The sequence below is a fragment of the Apis laboriosa genome, unplaced genomic scaffold (genome assembly GCF_014066325.1).
Source record: "Apis laboriosa isolate Shangri-la unplaced genomic scaffold, ASM1406632v1 scaffold23_cov150, whole genome shotgun sequence".
In the NCBI taxonomy this organism is placed as follows: domain Eukaryota; kingdom Metazoa; phylum Arthropoda; class Insecta; order Hymenoptera; family Apidae; genus Apis; species Apis laboriosa.
Window position 1 is genome coordinate 4,421,780 of NW_025222452.1, and position 19,548 is coordinate 4,441,327.

General features: G+C 29.5%; 3 protein-coding genes across 3 annotated transcripts in view; 2 read left to right on the top strand and 1 right to left on the bottom strand.

The window, feature by feature from the left end:
• Window positions 1-9,847, top strand: part of LOC122713503 — a 69,665-nt gene extending 59,818 nt beyond the window's left edge. The window contains exons 6-12 of the mRNA XM_043934041.1: window positions 4,866-4,979; window positions 5,102-5,235; window positions 5,871-6,021; window positions 6,177-6,508; window positions 6,684-6,902; window positions 7,045-7,147; window positions 7,257-9,847. Of these exons, the coding sequence (XP_043789976.1) occupies window positions 4,866-4,979; window positions 5,102-5,235; window positions 5,871-6,021; window positions 6,177-6,508; window positions 6,684-6,902; window positions 7,045-7,147; window positions 7,257-9,847 (3,644 nt within the window). The remainder of the gene's footprint in view (window positions 1-4,865; window positions 4,980-5,101; window positions 5,236-5,870; window positions 6,022-6,176; window positions 6,509-6,683; window positions 6,903-7,044; window positions 7,148-7,256) is intronic.
• Window positions 9,848-11,247: 1,400 nt separating this feature from the next.
• Window positions 11,248-16,869, bottom strand: LOC122713264 (ATP-dependent RNA helicase DHX30-like). Its single transcript, XM_043933527.1, has 14 exons — window positions 16,837-16,869; window positions 16,603-16,729; window positions 16,402-16,449; window positions 16,283-16,334; window positions 15,801-16,180; window positions 15,515-15,699; window positions 14,436-15,422; window positions 14,020-14,361; window positions 13,519-13,763; window positions 13,251-13,455; window positions 12,971-13,160; window positions 12,800-12,885; window positions 12,481-12,729; window positions 11,248-11,532 (listed from the first exon to the last, which is right to left on the bottom strand). Exons 2-13 carry the CDS (start codon window positions 16,705-16,707, stop codon window positions 12,528-12,530), a joined length of 3,027 nt encoding a protein of 1,008 aa, XP_043789462.1. The 5' UTR covers window positions 16,708-16,729; window positions 16,837-16,869; the 3' UTR covers window positions 11,248-11,532; window positions 12,481-12,527.
• Window positions 16,870-17,277: 408 nt separating this feature from the next.
• On the top strand, window positions 17,278-19,227 carry LOC122713286 (dolichyl-diphosphooligosaccharide--protein glycosyltransferase subunit 1). The gene has a single exon (XM_043933620.1). The coding sequence runs from the start codon at window positions 17,344-17,346 to the stop codon at window positions 19,168-19,170; it is 1,827 nt and encodes a 608-aa protein (XP_043789555.1). The 5' UTR covers window positions 17,278-17,343; the 3' UTR covers window positions 19,171-19,227.
• The last annotated feature ends 321 nt before the right edge of the window (window positions 19,228-19,548 follow it).

Sequence of the window (19,548 nt, forward strand, 5' to 3'; positions counted from 1 at the left end):
TCTTTGGATAAACATTAGAACCCGTTAAATATCGAGATTTTACATTACAACCGCGTGAAGAGTGAAACCATTATGGACACGAGCCGCAATTTACGCGTTTCGCGATCGTGATTCCGCGTCATGATGTTACAATGTCGTCCGCGAAAACGGTTTCTCGTTGAAAAGACCTAACCGCAAATTTCTCTTCTTCGAATACACTTTCTGTGTAAATTCTAAGATCGAAAGTAGGAGCGTGCCTCTATCGAAACATCGATCTGAATGCGATTCTTCTTCCACTCTGAAGTGCTACTTCCAGCACTCCATTTTTCATTTTCTTTTTTTTTATTTTATAAAAGTTTGACATAGGAGAAAAAGATTGAACTGAAATAGGATTTTTCTATTCTAACCTATTCTATCGAAACATCGATCTGAATGCGATTCTTCTTCGCCTCTGAAGTGTTACTTTCAGCACTTCATTTTTCATTTTTTTTTTATTTTATAAAAGTTTGACATAAGAGAAAAAGATTGAACCGAAATAGGATTTTTTGCTTTTCTATTCCAACCTATTCTATCGAAACATCGACCTGAATGCGATTCTTCTTCGACTCTGAAGTGCTACTTCGAGCACTCCATTTTTCATTTTTTTTTTTTTATTTTATAAAAGTTTGACATAGGAGAAAAAGATTGGACCGAAATAGGATTTTTTGCTTTTCTATTCTATCGAAATATCAATCTGAATGCGATTCTTCTTCGATTCTGAAGTGCTACTTCGAGCACTCCATTTTTCATTTTTTTTTTTTACAAATGTTCGACGTGTAGAAGAAAAAGATTGAAATAGGATTTTTCTATTCTAACCTATTCTATCGAAACATCGATCTGAATGCGATTTTTCTTCGACTTTGAAGTGCTGCTTCGAACGTCCATCTTTCATTCTTTTTTTTTTTTTTGCAAATGTTCAACGTAAGAAAAAAAAGGATTAAACCGAAATTGGATCTTTTGCTTACTGTTCTAACCATTCAATTATTGAAGGCCGACCAACAACTCTTCCTGTCGATTATTTGGATAAATGTGACGATCACTATCTCAAAAATTCGACGAATTAATAATTCCAAACGAGAGGCACGAGGAGACACGCTATATCATTTCTGAGAATTGTAAGGAAGAAAGAATTGGATTCATCTGAATTGAGACAATCCTGAGAAATGTGATCAACCACATTTCGAAAGATCCACCAAACTATATAACAATCTCGAAAAACACGAATCCCATATTCTGATTCAATTATAAAAGAAAAAAAATCGAATCTTTCCAAACGCTTGCTCCAACGATTAAATTATTCAGAATCAACTCCTTCCTAGTTCTAGTTCTCTGCACGAGAAACGGGACAAACGCGAATACGAATATAAATAGATTACACGAAAAAGAATTTGCGAAAAAGTTTCGAAAATGAAACGCGAACACTGTTCCAAATGTTCCTCCACAACGAACGATGACACAGCTACCGTATATCAAGCGAGTCGAGCAATTAGTAGAACGTTGAGATAAATTCAAGCGATCAGGGTCAAGACCTCAGGATGAATATGTAATGCACATGCGATAGACCAGGATCGTGCATTTTCTCTTTCGGCGCACGTATGGTGTATATCTTGCGTATTCGAAAAAAGAAAAGTCGACGAAAGATGTACAATGACTCTCTTCCTTCGGCTTTCTCCTTTAGGAAGGAACAATGAATGCTACTATACTATGAAATGTAATCCAAACATGTAACTTGTCGAGCCTTTCCATTCGGTTACATACGGTTACCCAGTCGTGCCGCTTGATTTTAAATTTACTCGAGTGTACAGGTTCCCGTGCATTATTCCTTTCGCGATTACATTCATGAATTGAATTTATACTATATTCGATAGATAATACTTTATCAATTATTCCTTTTTATTAGTTATTCGGCCTTCGATCCGTCATCCATACATTTTTACATCGGATGATCTTACTTGAACAGTCGTGCCGCTTGATTTTAAATTTACTCGAGTGTACAGGTTCCCGTGCATTATTCCTTTCGCGATTACATTCATGAATTGAATTTATACTATATTCGATAGATAATTCTTTATCAATTATTCCTTTTTATTAGTTGTTTGACACGTTATTCGGCCTTCGATCCATACATTTTTACATCGCGTGATCTTACTTGAACAGTTGAGCAATCAAAGGAATCTGTTAAATGGTTATTTTTTTTTACCGCAAATTATGTAAATCCATAATAGATAGAGATCGGTCTGTAAACCTGTTGCGATCGGTTGATGAGGTACTGTTACCGAGATCTCTCGTTAGAACAAGGTCTAATAATATTTCAAGGGTAAAGCGTGTATAATTTTGAAAACCCGGTTAATCTCATTAACCATTCGACGTTTCGAAATTTCTTCTGAAATAGATCCGCGGGGAACGGCAGCAGTTCTTCCAGAAAAACTCGTTTCCAATTGTCAGCGAATCGTGGAACGCATAGGATGATACGTGTTCAAACGCCTAAATCTTGATAAACAGGAAAATATTGTCCGCGTGGCGTTCTCTCGTTAAGGAACCGGTACCGAGTCGCGCGATTTGCGACTGTTGCGGCTCACTACTGTTTCCTATCACGAATTCACAAGCTTCCTTTTTCTTCAATTTAAATATAAATATATATATATACGAAATATACGACGGTGTGATCGGTGAAGAATGGAAGGGAGGAGGAAAAGAGATCCGTTCAAGCGTTTGAATTCTTCCTTTTCCAGAGAACAAGAGTTGTTCGACGTCGATATTATTTACATTTTCGATATCGACACTCGTTAATTTGCATTATTCTGCAATAAAACCTTAGCTTAAACGTTCCAAGACAATTCCTATAAATATATGACGGTGAGATGGGTGAAGAATGTTGGAAGGGAGGAGGAAAAGCGATCCGTTCAAGCGTTTGAATTCTTCCTTTTCCAGAGAACAAGAGTTGTTCGAACGTCGATATTATTTACATTTTCGATATCGACATTAATTTGCATTATTCTGCAACAAAACCTTATCTTGAACGTTCCAAGACAATTCCTATAAATATATGACGGTGTGATCGGTGAAGAATATTGGAAGAGAGGAGGAAAAATGATCCATTAATTTGCATTATTCTGACAATTCCTATAAATATATGACGGTGTGATCGGTGAAGAATCTTGGAAGGGAGGAGGAAAAATGATCCATTCAAGCATTTGAACTAATCTTTTTCCAGAAATCAAAAATCGTTCGATATATTATTTATATTTTCGATATCGACACTCGTTAATTTGCATTATTCTGTAACAAAACCAGTTCGAACGTTTTAAAACAATTCCTATAAATTCTTCAATTCCTATAAATAAAGGACGATGTGAAGAATTTCTTTGGGGAAAAATGATCCATTCAAGCATTTGAATTATTCTTTTTCCAGAGATCAAGGATCGTTCGATATATTATTTATATTTTCGATATCGACACTCGTTAATTTGCATTATTCTGCAACAAAATCAGCTCGAACGTTCCAAGACAATTCCTATAAATATATGATCCATTCAAGCATTTGAACTCTTTTTTTTCCAGAGATCAAGAGTCGTTCGATATATTATTTATATTTTCGATATCGACACTCGTTAATTTGCATTATTCTGTAACAAAACCAGTTCGAACGTTTTAAAACAATTTCTATAAATTCTTCAATTCCTATAAATATACGACGATGTGAAGAATTTCTTTGGGGAAAAATGATCCATTCAAGTATTTGAACTATTCTTTTTCCAGAGATCAAGAGTCGTTCGATATATTATTTATATTTTCGATATCGACCAATAAAAACAGCTCGAACGTTCTAAGACTATAAGATTTTTTTTATTAGGCGTCGAATTATCCGTGATGAACTTTGTCTGACAATTTGACGCCATCGACGAAATGATTAACATTTTAACGACCGGTTCTCCTCTAACTCCGTAACTGTTTAATTAAATTATGAATTAAACAACGTATTTTGCAACGATATCTCTGGACATAGACGCGTAAAGAACCTTCGAACGTGGAATTCTTATAATTCTATAATACGAGGATCTATTGCTTTAATCCTCAAAAATCGATGTGATCATATTGGAGACAAACAGAACGGTTAATTGAAATATATTTACAGATAAAACTTGTGAAACTTCTTCTTCTTCCAGTTTCTTTCGACTGTTACTTTCTTTCGAGGAAGATTATTCTCCTTTTTTTTTTTTAAATTAAAATTTAGAATTCCGTTCTTTAAAGAGAAAAGAAAAGAAAAGTTCTTCGCACGAATGAAAACTTTTACAAGTTTGGACGCAAGTGTTGTTTCAAAAAAGACGATTCCTCCGTCACGTTCATGGCAAGTAACAATATTTTTAACAGAATGCCGACATTTATGCTCCCCTTTGTACGTTTCCCGATCAAAGGAAGCGCTTTCTCCATTGCACCTGCGTGCAGGGCATCCGAAATTTTTAAATGAGCTGCATAATTGCGCCACAGATGACCGCGGGCGATAAAAAAAAAAAAAAAAAGAACGTCTGAAAATTGCACGCCATCTCGTGCATACGCCAGAAAATTGTCAGTCACGAGGAAACTTAAAGCTGCATCACGGGCAGAATGACATCTTAATTTACTCTTTCCTCTCTTCGATCGAATTCTAAAAAATTCTTTATTTATATTCCTCCAATATTCCTCCAAAGTTTTATTCCAATTTACATTAATCTTATTTATCCATCCATTCGTGAACAAATAAAGGGAGAAATTGTGATCAAACAAAATTTAACGATGCTCGTTAAATTTGTCAATCATAAATATCAGATTTATCAGAAGAAAAAATGTAAAGTTCTCGATGATTTTAGAATGCAACGTTGCTGGTTTCGTGAGCGGCACAGGCCAAGTCGAGAGGGTGCCATACGTGTTTCTACCTCAACGTGGCCAGATAATCTATCCTCACGCGGAAATACGCTTCGAAGGTAAGTTAATTTACTAATTTTTCGCTGTAATTCGAACGTTGACGAACGTTATTATTACAATTACGCAACTCTGTAATTGTAAATACAAATCGAGTTGAATGTGTTCCCCTTTTCGCGCAAAGGTGTGACAACGCCGGTGTGCGGAATAACTGGGGCTCAGCAATTGGGGCGAGCAGGATGGTCAGAGTTGAGGAATCTTTCGGACACAGAGCCACCCTTCAGGCTGTTTCGTGACGAAGGAAGAACGTTTCTACAGGTTTGTTTAAACTGCACCGGCGCGAAACAAGTCAATCAAGAGAGTTGATGTAATAATATAGGAAGAAACACGCGTTCTTACAACGATTCAGAATCATTTTTCCTATTCGAAGAGGTTATGATGCCCCCATTTTTCTTCTTCCACCCTTTCTTCCACTCTGTTTAAAATTCCTCGTTTCATCGATAAAACAAAGGAAATATTTTTTATTCACACATTTTTTTTTTTCTTTTGTAACATCAATTTTTCTTTCCACGATCGAATGAAATAAAGATGAACGGGAAGCATGTGTCGTATTTTGAACGTCACTCAAAATACTTATTCTCGGAGCGAATGAAAGACAGCCGTTTACTGGTTTCCTCTCCATTACGTGTACAAGCCTCCGACGTAAGGTTAATTAAGGGAGCTTGAAGGAGTTCGATTGCTGAGAAAATTAAACACGTTTAAATTTCATTATCGGAGAAAAACTTTCGCGGACGACGAAATATATGATGATACGATACTTCCTTATCGATCGAATATTTCAAAAATCTTTTCGTTTCGATTCGTCTTCTCATTTCAAAAATCATCGTCCGCAAAAACAATATACTTTCCATATACTTTCTATCATTGACGGAATAATCTTGGAATCGTTGCAGTGGATCGGCGAAACCGGGCTGAGAGAAGCGGCTGAGGGTCGCGTGGTGACAGCGAAACTCGTGTGCAGAGACGCCTCTCAGAAGTCGAAGCTCCCCGGTGTCTTCACCCCGTGCGTGGCTTTCAGGGTGGCTGGTTCACAGTCCAAAAGCAGTCGGTATTCTTCCTCTCTTTTAAATCGCTTTAATCCGCCTCTCGAACAAGGAAATTGAATTATATAGGCTGATCACTGATCTTATAATTTTGCTCAACTCAAAACATAAAAATATATTAAAGAGGATAATTACTTTCGCTTCGATTCGTTGCAGACGTTCGAGAAGTGATGTTCTCCTCGACAACGCAACTGTCGCAAGGGCTCTCCGCGACCGAGTACACGGCCATCGGCCTCTCATCCGTGATCCTTGCATTGATCTACGTCGCGAGCGTGTCCCTGTACCTCCACAGCAAAAAGGCGAAGAGAAAGATCGTCGAGGAGCCGGAAATAAACTTGGCCCCTGGCCGAGAAGTGAGTGGGTTGGTGAAGAGCAACCCTTTGCTCGCTGCTTCGAGACACTTCGAGAGCGATACTAACAGTGGTTTAACGGAGAGCGATCTGGGGGATGATCTTCCACCTAGCGACGGTGAACAGGGATTCGAAAATGTTCGTGAAAAAAAAAACTTGTTTTTAAAACTTGTTTCCATTCTTGTTTTCATTTTTTTTTTTTTTTTTTAATTAATTAATTAATCAGATTTCTTCTAGCATGGACATATGCACGAATATTGTAAAACATCGATTTCCAAGGGAATTTATGATTGATTTTATATGTACGGAACAGGTTACTTCGGCTATCGTTCATCCCCATTGCATTTACATGGAACAGTCTGAAGCTTGCTTTGGAACTGGTTCCATTCTAGGGGAAAGATTGCCAGAAGAGGATGTGCGAGTCGTGGAAACCGTGGATAATCAACATCAACAGGATGTTCCCGTATTACCTGGAGCTCAGAGAAGAAAGTTATACTTCAATCCCGCTTACTTCGACAGACAATTGTTGCTCGTAAGAAGGCTATATTATATAAACGTAAACGTAAAGATAACGTGTAAAATATATTGAATAATTGAATAGAAAAGAGAAATAATTTTTATAATTATATTTTAATTATGAGATTTAATTTGAAGACAGCCCGGAATTTTTCTAGGCGCCTCCTCCAGCAGCTATCGAATTTCTTATAAAAATTCGGGAGGTCATCTCCATAGCGAAGCACAAAATGGCTGCAAAGAAATTCGTCCCTATCCTCGTCGGTCAGTTGATAACAGTAATTTACTTTCTTTATCGACTAGAAAAAAAAAAAAAAATCTCTCGAGAAATTAATAAAAGATCTTAAGTGTTTCGATCTGTCGACAAATTCAGGGATCCCGGAAGAGGAAACGAACACGGAACAATGCGACGCGACGGGCAAGAATCAGCTTCAACAATCGGCCTCGAATTCGACTCGAAGCTCTATCACCAAATCACGGAAGTCGCAACGATGCACCGGATGCCCCGGCTGCACGACGGACACGTTCAGAGACACGCCTACTCTTCCAGAATCCGATCAGTTAAATCCGGGTGAGAGTAAGGTTCGAGCATGGTTGGCGGACGTTAGGTCGACGCCTCAACGTTGGCGAGACGCGGAAGAAGCTCGAAAGACCCTTCAAGAGAACACGAAAACCTTCAACAAGAATTTAGAGTATTTAAAGGAATTGGCCAAACGAGAATTCGACACGGATGCGAAAGGGAATTTGTTGTCGGGAAAAATTGTTTCTTCGTGGAAGGAGAGTTCACAAATGATGATGAGAACGTTTCAAAACGTGGCAAGGAGCGAAATTCTCGAGACGGACGATCGACACAGCGTTTCGAAACGTTCGACCAAATCGATGTTCGAGGAATCCAATTATTATTCGCCGAGAAGAAACGGGGATACTTCGATAGGTGGGGGCAACGGTGATGAAGTCATCAACACCAAGGTGAGGAAAGCCATCGAAAATTCGTTCATCAAACAGATGGAAGAGAACGCCATTCTGGAGAAAGGGACGGCGGAGAAAGAAGAAAATAAAGAAGAGGAGAACATGGCGGTTGTTTCTAGCAATGAAAATGGGAAGGAGGAAGGAAGAGCAAATATGAGGGAGGGTTCGTTGCGGAAAGGAAGGAATGAATCGGGCGAAAATTCGACAGGATCGAAAAAAGAATTGCCGGACATGATCAACGAGCTTCCAAATGCTAAAAATACAGCGAAACGTATCATGGATGCCGTTATCCGTGAAATGGTTGACGCAAAGGTGTTGGTTGAACATCACTCGAAATCGGAGAATATCGCTGATTACGAAGTGGATAGTTTGGAACGGTCGAAATCCAGCAGGAAATCGTCCAATTCGCCAGAATCCACCGATCAATCGAGCCCAGCTTTGTCCACAGCTCTGCCAATGGATGAAGAATTGACGATGCAAAATGCTGTGATCAATCCAAGAACTGGTGAGATGATGATATCGAATAAATTAAATAAAGATATTTTCGAAAAAGGGTATTATAATAATCTACCGGAGTTAATCTCTTCTCAAAAATCGGAGAGTTATTCCCTCGTTAGCGAGGTGTATGTGAACGATGGCTACGATAGTCCAGCCTGCAGCGACGATTCTGGGCCAGAGATTCAATACGAGGCCGAGAATCCTGGACATTTGACTATTAAAGTTCAAGATTCGCCGAAAAATTATGTAAAACAGGACGAGTCTGAGTACGAACCGGACACGTTAGACAGGAAACCGATGAAGTTGAAAATCAACGACGGCACGAGTTATGAAAAAGACGTTCCCGATGAGATCTATGTCGATTCTCTCGAAAGGCCTGCTCAAATTCTTCTCAAAAGTAAGGGTAGCTTTCGTGATCAAGACTCGGGGAAAAATGGCCCATGTTTGCATCGTGGCTACGGAAGTCTTCGAGAAATCTACGAGGCTAGGCTGAAATCCAATTCCAAGGAATTGAATAATAGCACTAAATCGTTGAACGGCCATTTAGAAGATTCCATATCTTGGAAGAAATGTAAGTATTTAACACCCGAAATAAGACAGTTGAAAAGACAACGACAACCGAGCAATCAACCGGACGTGGTACCATTACCGCCCACGGAGGATATCTATCAGCATCCAAAACCTCCACGGCGTGTGAAAGATACGAAATTATCATCGAACTCTGTGTCAAAAAACGGGTGGGACAGGAGTCCTGCCGAAGCGGGTGACCCTACGACCAGCAACGGTTCTCCTGTCCCCTGTGACTATTTCCACGTAGGGGCCATTGATTGTTCTTACTCCGACAAGGTTCAACGACAACAAGCCGAGGAGTCGATGACAGAATGCAAGCATCAATTGATAGATGAAACGAGAAACAATTGCATGCGAGAAAAGTCAAAGACTAATTTATCTGCATCATGGTATAATTCTCGCATTCAAAAGGATAAAAAGAAATTTCTCGATCAATGTCAGAAACAAGATTTCCAAAGAAAACATTTGACAAGACCTTCCAGAAATAACGAATCCGTTACCAATTATTCCACGAATCATTTGTTCGGGTATCAACCGCAACCACGAATGAAAATAGAAGATAGCGGATATTTAAGTAGCACGGATAGTAATGGGTCGCACAAACAACTGCTAAAACACGAAGTGAGTAGCGTCTCGGAAACTGATGAAACCGAATCCGTCTGTGATGGAGCGAGCGAGAGCGGTGCAGAAAGTGTTGGAACGGACAGTGTTTTCTTTGGAAATTTTCGCAAACTTTCAAATGTGTCTAATTTGTTGAAAAATAATGATTCAGGGATGGAAATTGGAACGAAAAACTCTTACATTCAACCATTTTGTGCCAAAAATGAGAATAGAGTTTTAGAAAAATCAAATTTTAGCACCAGCGATAGCGAAACTGAAAGTTTTATCACGGTTCTTCCGCCGTGTGGATCTAAAGAATCAGTTTAATTATGCACGATAAAAAGTAAATATTAAAATTATATATATATTTAAATGAAACCTTAAATTAGAATGATACATTAGAATAGATGGTAATTATTATGCCTGTTTAATGATCATAATTAAGAATTGTGATTATAATAGTAACTTATAGAATCTTTTTATGTCTTCATATTTCTAATTTTTTTTTCTCTTTTTATTTATTTATTTTTCTTTTTTTTTTTTTTTTTGTCTTTTTCAAAGGCTAATAAAATAAAACGTAAAAATACAGTATTAAATATATTTGAAATGAGTAAAAATCAAAATTAAGTTGCCATCTAAGATTATCCTATAAAGATTTTCATGGCAATCTACGAATCTTTTTGTATACATACTTATTTACTATTGTTTAATAATACAATTGTTTAATTATTATTTAAGGCCAGTAAATTCATATCTATTTTACTTTTTCACAATTGCATCTTATCTTTCATAGTCTTAAGTAAAATCTTAAGTAGAGTTTTCTTTAATTTATAAACTTATCTTTTTATCTTTTCATCTCTTTCTTTTTATTTATATTAATTTTATTTTAATTCTTTTACTTTATATTAATTTTGTTTATTCATTTTCTCGATATAAAATTAATTATGCGTAAATTTTTATTTATTTAATTAAATTAAATATGAAACAGAAATGCGTTTAAAAGTTCGTCAAACGGGTAAATATATAATTTAATTACTAATATTAAGTCTGACAATGAGTAAATCTGAAAGTAATGTGCATTTACTATACTATAGTTTACTATACTATATTTATACAATATATTAAAAACAAATTATAAAAAGAAAAAATATTTATGAAAAGGAATGTTTATTTACTTTTATATTCTTGATATTGATAAAAAGAAAATATTTATATACTTATCTTAGAATAAACGAATAAAAAACGTGTGGTTGACAATAATTATAAATTGCCATTGTAATTTAATATAATAGAAAAAAGGCCGGAAGTGCAATATTATCTTATAAAAATATATTATATGGATGTTTGTTAAAATGATTTCTACTATTCTTTAAAGAATATTATATCTAGATTATAATTTAATTGCTAGTCGATGTGATAATAATTTCCTAAAGAAATAAAAAAACATTTTTATATTAAATAATATGTATAAGAAATTTGATTACATTAGAAATACATAACGTAAAGTTGTTTCATTTTTAGAATATAGTTATTCAAACTTATAAATTTAATATATTATTTTATCATTGTTATTAATATTTGTTATTGTTATTTTTTTGATAGTCATTAAATAAAGAGAATTATAACAACATATTTTATATATTTATCAAACAAGACATCGATTATTTATAAATTTATTTCAAATTTTATTTAATTATAACTTAATATTCATTATTGATTTTATTGTTACAAAATATTACGCTTTATTTAATAATACCATATGACGTGGAAACGTATCATTTTTCGTACTGTATTTGTTATTATCAAAATAGATTCATACATATTTTATATTTATAATATGATAAATTTTAATATATATATATCTCCTTTTGTTATTTCATTAATTTATTATAATTCTATATGCAAGAATAAAATGTATTAAATTATTAAACAATTAAAAGCAAAACAATAAGGATTATTCCTCACACTTTGTTTCTTGTAATAAAATATTAGAAGCGCACGCTTCAATGTACCTGTCAAATGTATATAAATTAGATTTTAATATATTAAATATATTTATAATTCTATAATAAATCAGTGTTAATATATTTTATGCAAAACCAGAAATATTATGCACTTTATATTATTATACTGTTATAAATATTAAAAAATTGATTTAACAGAAATATATATATATATATATATATATATATATATAGAAATTCTACGATTGATTAATTATATATAATTATTCGAATGTTTTTAATAACTATCTCTAATTCATGTTGAAAAATCTTTTTTAAAAATAAATATATATATGTATATAAACAAAACTATGAATGTTCTGTACTGTATTGTAAAATTATAAACATTGTGAATGTTCGACAAAGATTTATTGGAATGTATAAAATCATGTGATAAAATCATTAAATTAATACAATTAATAATTACGACTTAAGAAAAATAAATTTTAGATTAAATTTCAATTTCTTAACATTCTTCTTATAAAAGAAGAAAGGGGGATTTTAAAAATTTAATAAAAAAGAAAACGTAAGTATTAAACTTAACTAAGTTAAAGTTAAAAGATTATATATTATTTATATAAAATTTTATAAAATATAAACATTACATAACTATAGATAAATTGTTATAGAAAAATTATATATTGTGATTTATAATGAAATACACATTATCCCATAAATATGTATATTTATATCTAAATTTTATATATAATATATAATATATACATAAAACAAATATATATTAAATTTTATAATAAATAAACAAATATTTTGAAATAAATTTCAAAATTTATATTCTTAAAATTGATGAATGAAGGATAAAGAATTGTTATAATATTCATTTATATTTTAAGCATATATATCTATATGCATATTATTTTATCTATATTTTATCTATATATTATCTATATGCATATTATTTTTACTTGTATATTTACATATAATTAAAAATGTACATACTTTTTGTTTTTAAAAATATTTGATTTTTATTAATTTAAATTTTTTCATTATTCAATAATATCTTCATTTTCCTTAAATACATCAATATCTCTTGACGATTCTTTCAATATTTTTAAAATTAAAACCATTAGATGATCTTTGAATAATTTAACTGATTTTAAATTATTTTCATCTGTGCCTTCATATTTAATTATATAATCTACAACATTCCATAATATATTTCGAAATTTTAATAATAGATCTGCAGTCCTAGAAAAGAACAACATATAAAATAAGTATTAAGATAATCATTCAAAAAGATAAAAATATAAATACAAACTCTGATTCACAAATCAAATTTATATTCTTTATATCATTTATAGTAATAATAATTTTTTCTTCTTCTGTAGAAACTTCATTTTGTATCTGCAAAAAAAAAAGTAAAAATTTATAAATTTATAAATTAAAAATCTATAAATATATATTAATATTTATATTTTAGAAAATATACTTTTTCACATTGAACATCATTCTGACTAAATAATAGAACTGATAATGGTGATATCATGCTCGTATCAGAAATCATACAAGAATATCTCGTAGTATAATCCATTTTATCAATATAAGTTAATAAATCACTTGGCCATTCTTTTCGATTATAATTTACACTTTCATTCTTAATTTTAACAATTTTGTTATTTCTAAAAATTATTATTATATAAATTTCAGCTTTTTTCTATATATTATAATTGTATTTTAAATTTTTTCATTTTTTTAAATACTATACTAACTCCATTGTTAAAACATTTGCTTGATGTGTAAAATATTTTTTTTTATAACCATAAGCATTTCTTTTTATCAAATTATTTGTAGCGGCAAATAAAATCGCTCGAATTAATTCATTATTTTTAGCATTTATATTTAAATAATTAAAATCAAATGTAGATGGAATCATTTTGCAGTTTATAAGTTCATTTATATGTATTAGACATAATTCTATAAATAATTAATAATTAATTTCAATTTTATTATATATCTTCGAATATCTAATAGACTTACGTTGTATCAATTTTATTGTTTGAATTATTTTATCATAATTATAAATAAAAGAAAATGATGAATTATCTTTATCTTTCTTTAAAATATCATTAAGATATTTTAATACAGCTATATGATCACTCGTTTTATGATACTCCAATTTTTTTTTCTTAGAAATTGTATGTATATTTGATATTTGATCTAATGAAACATGATGGTTAATGGTAGAAAATGCTGTGGCAATTAATAGTATAGGATTTAAACATCTGAAAAAATATTCAAATATATCTATCTCGTATAGATACAATTAAAAATAATTTTATGAAAATATTTTAATTTTATAAAAATATTGAATAAAAGATGTGCAATCATAAAATCATATAATTATAAAAAATATAAATATGATTTAAATTTCAAAAAATTATTTAAATAATTAATTTTATAGAAAAGTATAAAGTATATTTTATATATATATATATATATATATATATATAAATCTTTCTTATTAATTATATTACGTACTGAAAAATGCAAGACAATATTATTGCTTTACTTAGTTTTGGAGTTAATGAAATATATGAAACATATTTTCCTAAACTTGTAAGATTTTCATCATCATCGAGAATACCAAGATTTTTTAAAGTATTCACAGTAGAAATTATTGTAGATTCATTAGGTGAATCAATCATACTATTAAAGAAATCATATATTTTCTCATCACTTAATGTTTTACTGATGATAATTGCTTCATCCAATGGGAGCTTAAGTATCTCTGGTTTTGGGTATAAATCTAATTTATTGTATTCACTTCGAGTAATTAAATGATAACTTTCACCAGATTGTACACGTCCAGCTCTTCCTTTCCTATATATTAATAAATATATATTCTAATCTTTTCTTTGAAAATCAAATTGCAATATATATGGCATAAAAATTACCTCTGAAAAATATTAGCTTGTGATATGCGACTAAAATTTAAATTAAATAAAGATTTTTGTTCATTCCATTGTACTTCTCTCTTAATAGCAGTATCTATAACATATTTTATATCTTGAATTGTAATACCACTTTCAGCTATATCTGTAGCTAAAATAATCTTTGTAAAATTATTAGGAGCTGGTTTAAAAGCTTTTTTCTGAATATGATTAGGTATTTTAGAATGAAGAGGTAATATCAATAAATTTTTCATTTCTGTGTTTTGAAGCATATCATGCAAATACTTAATTTCTTGCCAACCTGGGAGAAAACATAAAATAGCTCCAGGTGGTTTATTTGTAATAATCCATATTATTAAATTTACTATTTTGTCAAAAGGAATTTCTGTTTTCATTAGATCATTTAAATTTAATGAATCATCAAAAAGATGAATGTCATCAATAAAATGCATATCTACATCATATAATTTTCCAGGAATATTAATAAGTGTAGAGGAAAAATATTGTTGAAATATTTCTGCATTTATACTTGCAGACATAATTATAAGTTTTTTATGTGAATTATGTTTCAATATATCTTTAAGTAATTTCAATAATATATCAGTTTGTAAACTTCTGTCATGAGCTTCATCTATAATTATATGTGATATTTTTTTTAAAGTACGATCATACTTTAATTTTTGCAAAAATATACCAGTTGTGCAATATAAAATTGAACCATATTGAACTTGTGGTATTTTTTTTTCAAATCGTACATGATAACCTACTGTATTGCCTATATTTTCATTTCTTTCCCATGCAACACGATGAGCCAAAGAAATAGTTGATATTCTACGAGGTTCAGTCACAATTATATTACATTCACATATTTTATTGTGTTCTTTATATGCATCTAATATAAATTGTGGAATTTGGGTACTTTTGCCACATCCAGTATCTCCTTTAATCACCAAAACTTGATTATTTTGTAAACTATTAAGAATTTCTTCCCTGAAAGAATAAATTTATTTTGAATTTTAAATAAATTTATAATAAATTTTATGTATAAATATAAATATATATATATATATATATATATATACTTATAATTAATAATAGGCAAATCTTTATTTTGATCCTTTCTTTTTTTAGAATTTTTTCTAAATTGATTATAATGCATTTGATTGAAATCTAAAGAATTGGCATTTACATCAGCTTCTACTACTTTTTCCAAATTATCTTCATTATTTTTAATAGTACATGGCACTGTTGTTATAGATTTCATTTCCTAAAATCATATAATATTATAATATATTAAAATATTTTTTTACATATTTTATATATTTTATATAATATTAAATATATATTTCTACATATTGCAAACTTTACTTTATCAAAGATATCAATTAGAGATTTTATTTCAATTTTTAAATCTGATGTAAGATCAATACTGAGATATTTTTGAGAATTTAATAAATTATTCTCATTTTGATGATCATATAATATAGGTTTCGATCCTTTAATCTTCTTATATTCATATAACCAATTTAAACATTGTAATGCTGCATTTTTAGCAGCTGTTTTTTTTTTAGATGCTACACTGGAAAAGGATGTTTTGTAAGGCCATGTAACTTGAATGACACATTTCGTTTTCATTTCTGCTAATTTTGTATATGTATATAATATATATTGCTCGTTAAATTCTTTAGTTACAATCTTATAAATATTTGTAAGATCATTTACAGGATTTGGATGTAATTTTTCAATATCTGAAATTTATTACATAAGAATATTTATTAATAAAATTTAATATATTATAATATTTATAAATATAGCTTAAATATAAATTAATATTATTTTATTTTACTTACCTTTTTCTGTAATCATATAGTTATTAGAATTTATTATATCTTTTTTGTATTCCTGTTATATTAATTTAATATTAATATCATGTTTAAATTGATATTATAATTAAATTTAATATATTTACCTGTGTAAAATTTTTTATTTCTTCAGTTTTATTTTTATTATCATGTAGCTTAAAAAAAAAATAATAAAATTATATTAATATTAAAGTATTTATATAAATACTTAAATATTAATAATATTTAATAAATATTTAAATATAATTAATATTTAAGTATTATTAATTTGTTTTGTTTCTAAATAAAATAAAAATTTTATGACTTACATTATTAAATGAATTATATTGTGCATTTATTTTCGATTGTTCATTGTAACGACAATAAAATATTGTTTGATATTTGTAAAATTTCTTTAAACTTGATCTACACATATATTGATTTGTGTAATATAAACTGTTTAATAAAAATATGATATATTAAAATGATATATTTCCAATTATTATTTTTATATTTTATTTTTATATTTATATAATAAATTTATAAACATGTATATTACTTACTGACTACATAATAATTTTTTTAAATTAGGTATAATTTTGGATAATATCATTTTTTTAATTAATTTTATTATTCATTTATATTTCTTTCAAATAATTAATACAAATTGAATACTTATTACTTATACTTATTATTCTATTGCAATACGAATATTTATATTGCAATACGAAATTATTAAACTTAAAAGGTTAGATTCTCCATAATAAAATTAAAATATAAAATATGAATATGAAATTGCATATATAAAATATAAAATTATAATTTATCGTTGTCTTTTTCTTTTTTTTTTCTTCTTTATTTCTCTTATTCTTCTTTTTGTTATATAGTAAAAATTTAAAATTAAAAACTTTATTTTCTTGTTAGAAAACCTGTTTTTTGTAACTTAGTTTCCTATCTAGATTATACATAGTTTCATATAAACGCCACGTCTATGATATGTCGACTGTAACCTGTTTGCCGGTTAGTTAAAAGTGTAAAACAGCAGTGAAATAAATTCCTACGTAAAAAATATGATTAATAGTAATTTAATTATATTAATATGGAATTTCGCGCTATTTTTTGGATTATATATCCAATCTTTTGCTGCTATCAATATCATCGATCCTGATTTAAACTTTAAGAATGTGGAAAAACATATCGATTTGCAATCTCAATTAACAAAAATTACAATTAGACTTGTATTAGAAAATGGAAGTAAAGATCGCCATATACGAAATTTTCTTTTTTCATTAGAACCTGAACAAAAGAATAGTCTTAGTTATATAGCTGCTTATAGAGAACCAGTACGAGTTGAATTAAAATTAAACGAGGCAAAGGTAAATGCTTATCCAGATAAAATTTTTTATCAAATTGAATTAAAAGATCCATTGTCTCCTGGGAGAACTATGTCTGTTGAAATAGAATGGATATTGACACATGAGCTTATACCTCATCCCAAAGAGATTACACAAAAAGAAAAGCAATTAGTAAAATACATAGGAAATATTTATCTTTATACACCTTATACTATAATAAAGCAAACAACTACTGTATCTTTACCATCACGTAATATTGAAAGCTATACTAAATTTAAACCTGTTTCACAAAGTGATTCATTTATCACATATGGTCCATATGAGAAACTTAGTCCATTTTCTTATGAGGAATTAAACATACATTTTGAAAACAATAATAAATTCCTTACCGTTACCAAACTTGAAAGAAATATTGAAATATCACATTGGGGTAATATAGCAGTAGAAGAACACATTGATTTATTACATACTGGAGCATTACTGAAAGGTTCATTTTCACGATATGAATTTGCCAGAGAATCAAAATCATGGGAAGCAAGTATTCAAAGCTTTGATACTATTTTACCTGCAGCTGCCTCAGATATTTACTACAGAGATGAAATTGGTAACATTTCAACATCACATACTCGTATTAAGAAAGATTCAGTTGAATTAAATCTTCGTCCAAGATTTCCACTTTTTGGAGGTTGGAAAACTAAATATATAGTTGGATATAATGTACCTAGTTATGAATATTTATTTCATTCTGGAGATTTATATACTTTAGAAATGAGATTATTGGATCATATTTTTGATGATATGGTTATAGATGAATTAATTGTAAAGATTATTTTGCCAGAAGGTTCTAAAAATATTGAACTTAACTTGCCATATCCTACAACACGTTTACCAGATTCTCTTCATTATACTTATTTAGATACTACTGGTCGTCCAGTAATTTCTGTTACTAAAAAAAATTTAGTTGAAAATCATATTCAAAATTTTAAATTAAAATATACATTTCCACGTATATTAATGTTACAAGAACCATTACTTGTAGCTGCTGCTTTATATTTATTATTTTTGCTAGTAATTACTTATGTTAGACTTGATTTTTCAATTGATAAAGATGAAGTTTCAGAAAGTAAATTAAGAATTGCTGGACAGTGTGAAAAGATCTTAGCTGCACAAGATCGTAGAGTAACTTCTTATAATGAATTAGATGATCAATTAGCATATCTTAAAGCAAATAAAGATGCCAATGCATTCTTATCTGTGGTAAAAGGTATTAATCAAGAGTATAAGAATGCAACAAGTTCTATTACGGAAATTATACAACGTTTAAAAGGAGAATCAATAGATGTATATGATCGTGTTCAAGAATTACAAAAATATGATAGAAATTTGAAAGAACTTTATAATCAACAACAAGCATTATATGTAGACAAATTAGTACCAGGAAAGATAGGACGTCAACAATTTGTAGAAGCAGAAGCAGCTATCACAAAAAAAAAAGAAGACTGTGTTGAAAAAATAAATTCTATTATAAAATCTTTACAGTAACAAAATTTTTCAAAATATTTTGACATAAAAAATATTTGAGAATAAAAAATTCTATAAAAATAATTTAGCAATAGCTAAAATTTTTAAATAATAAGTTTTACCTTTCTTCTATAATGAATTAAAATTTGTAATGAATGTAAATTTGTTTCAAAAAATTGTAATAAACATAATTTGTAATAAATTATACATTTAACATTTATTAAAAATTATAACATATTAATTTAAAAAATGCGTATTTTAATTCATTATAAATTGAAATTTTTATAAGAATATAATATGTAAAAATATGTAATTAATATGTAGAATAAAAAATAATATAAAATAATATAAAAGTTATATTAATTTCTATTATTGTTAAATTTGCATATATAAAATGAT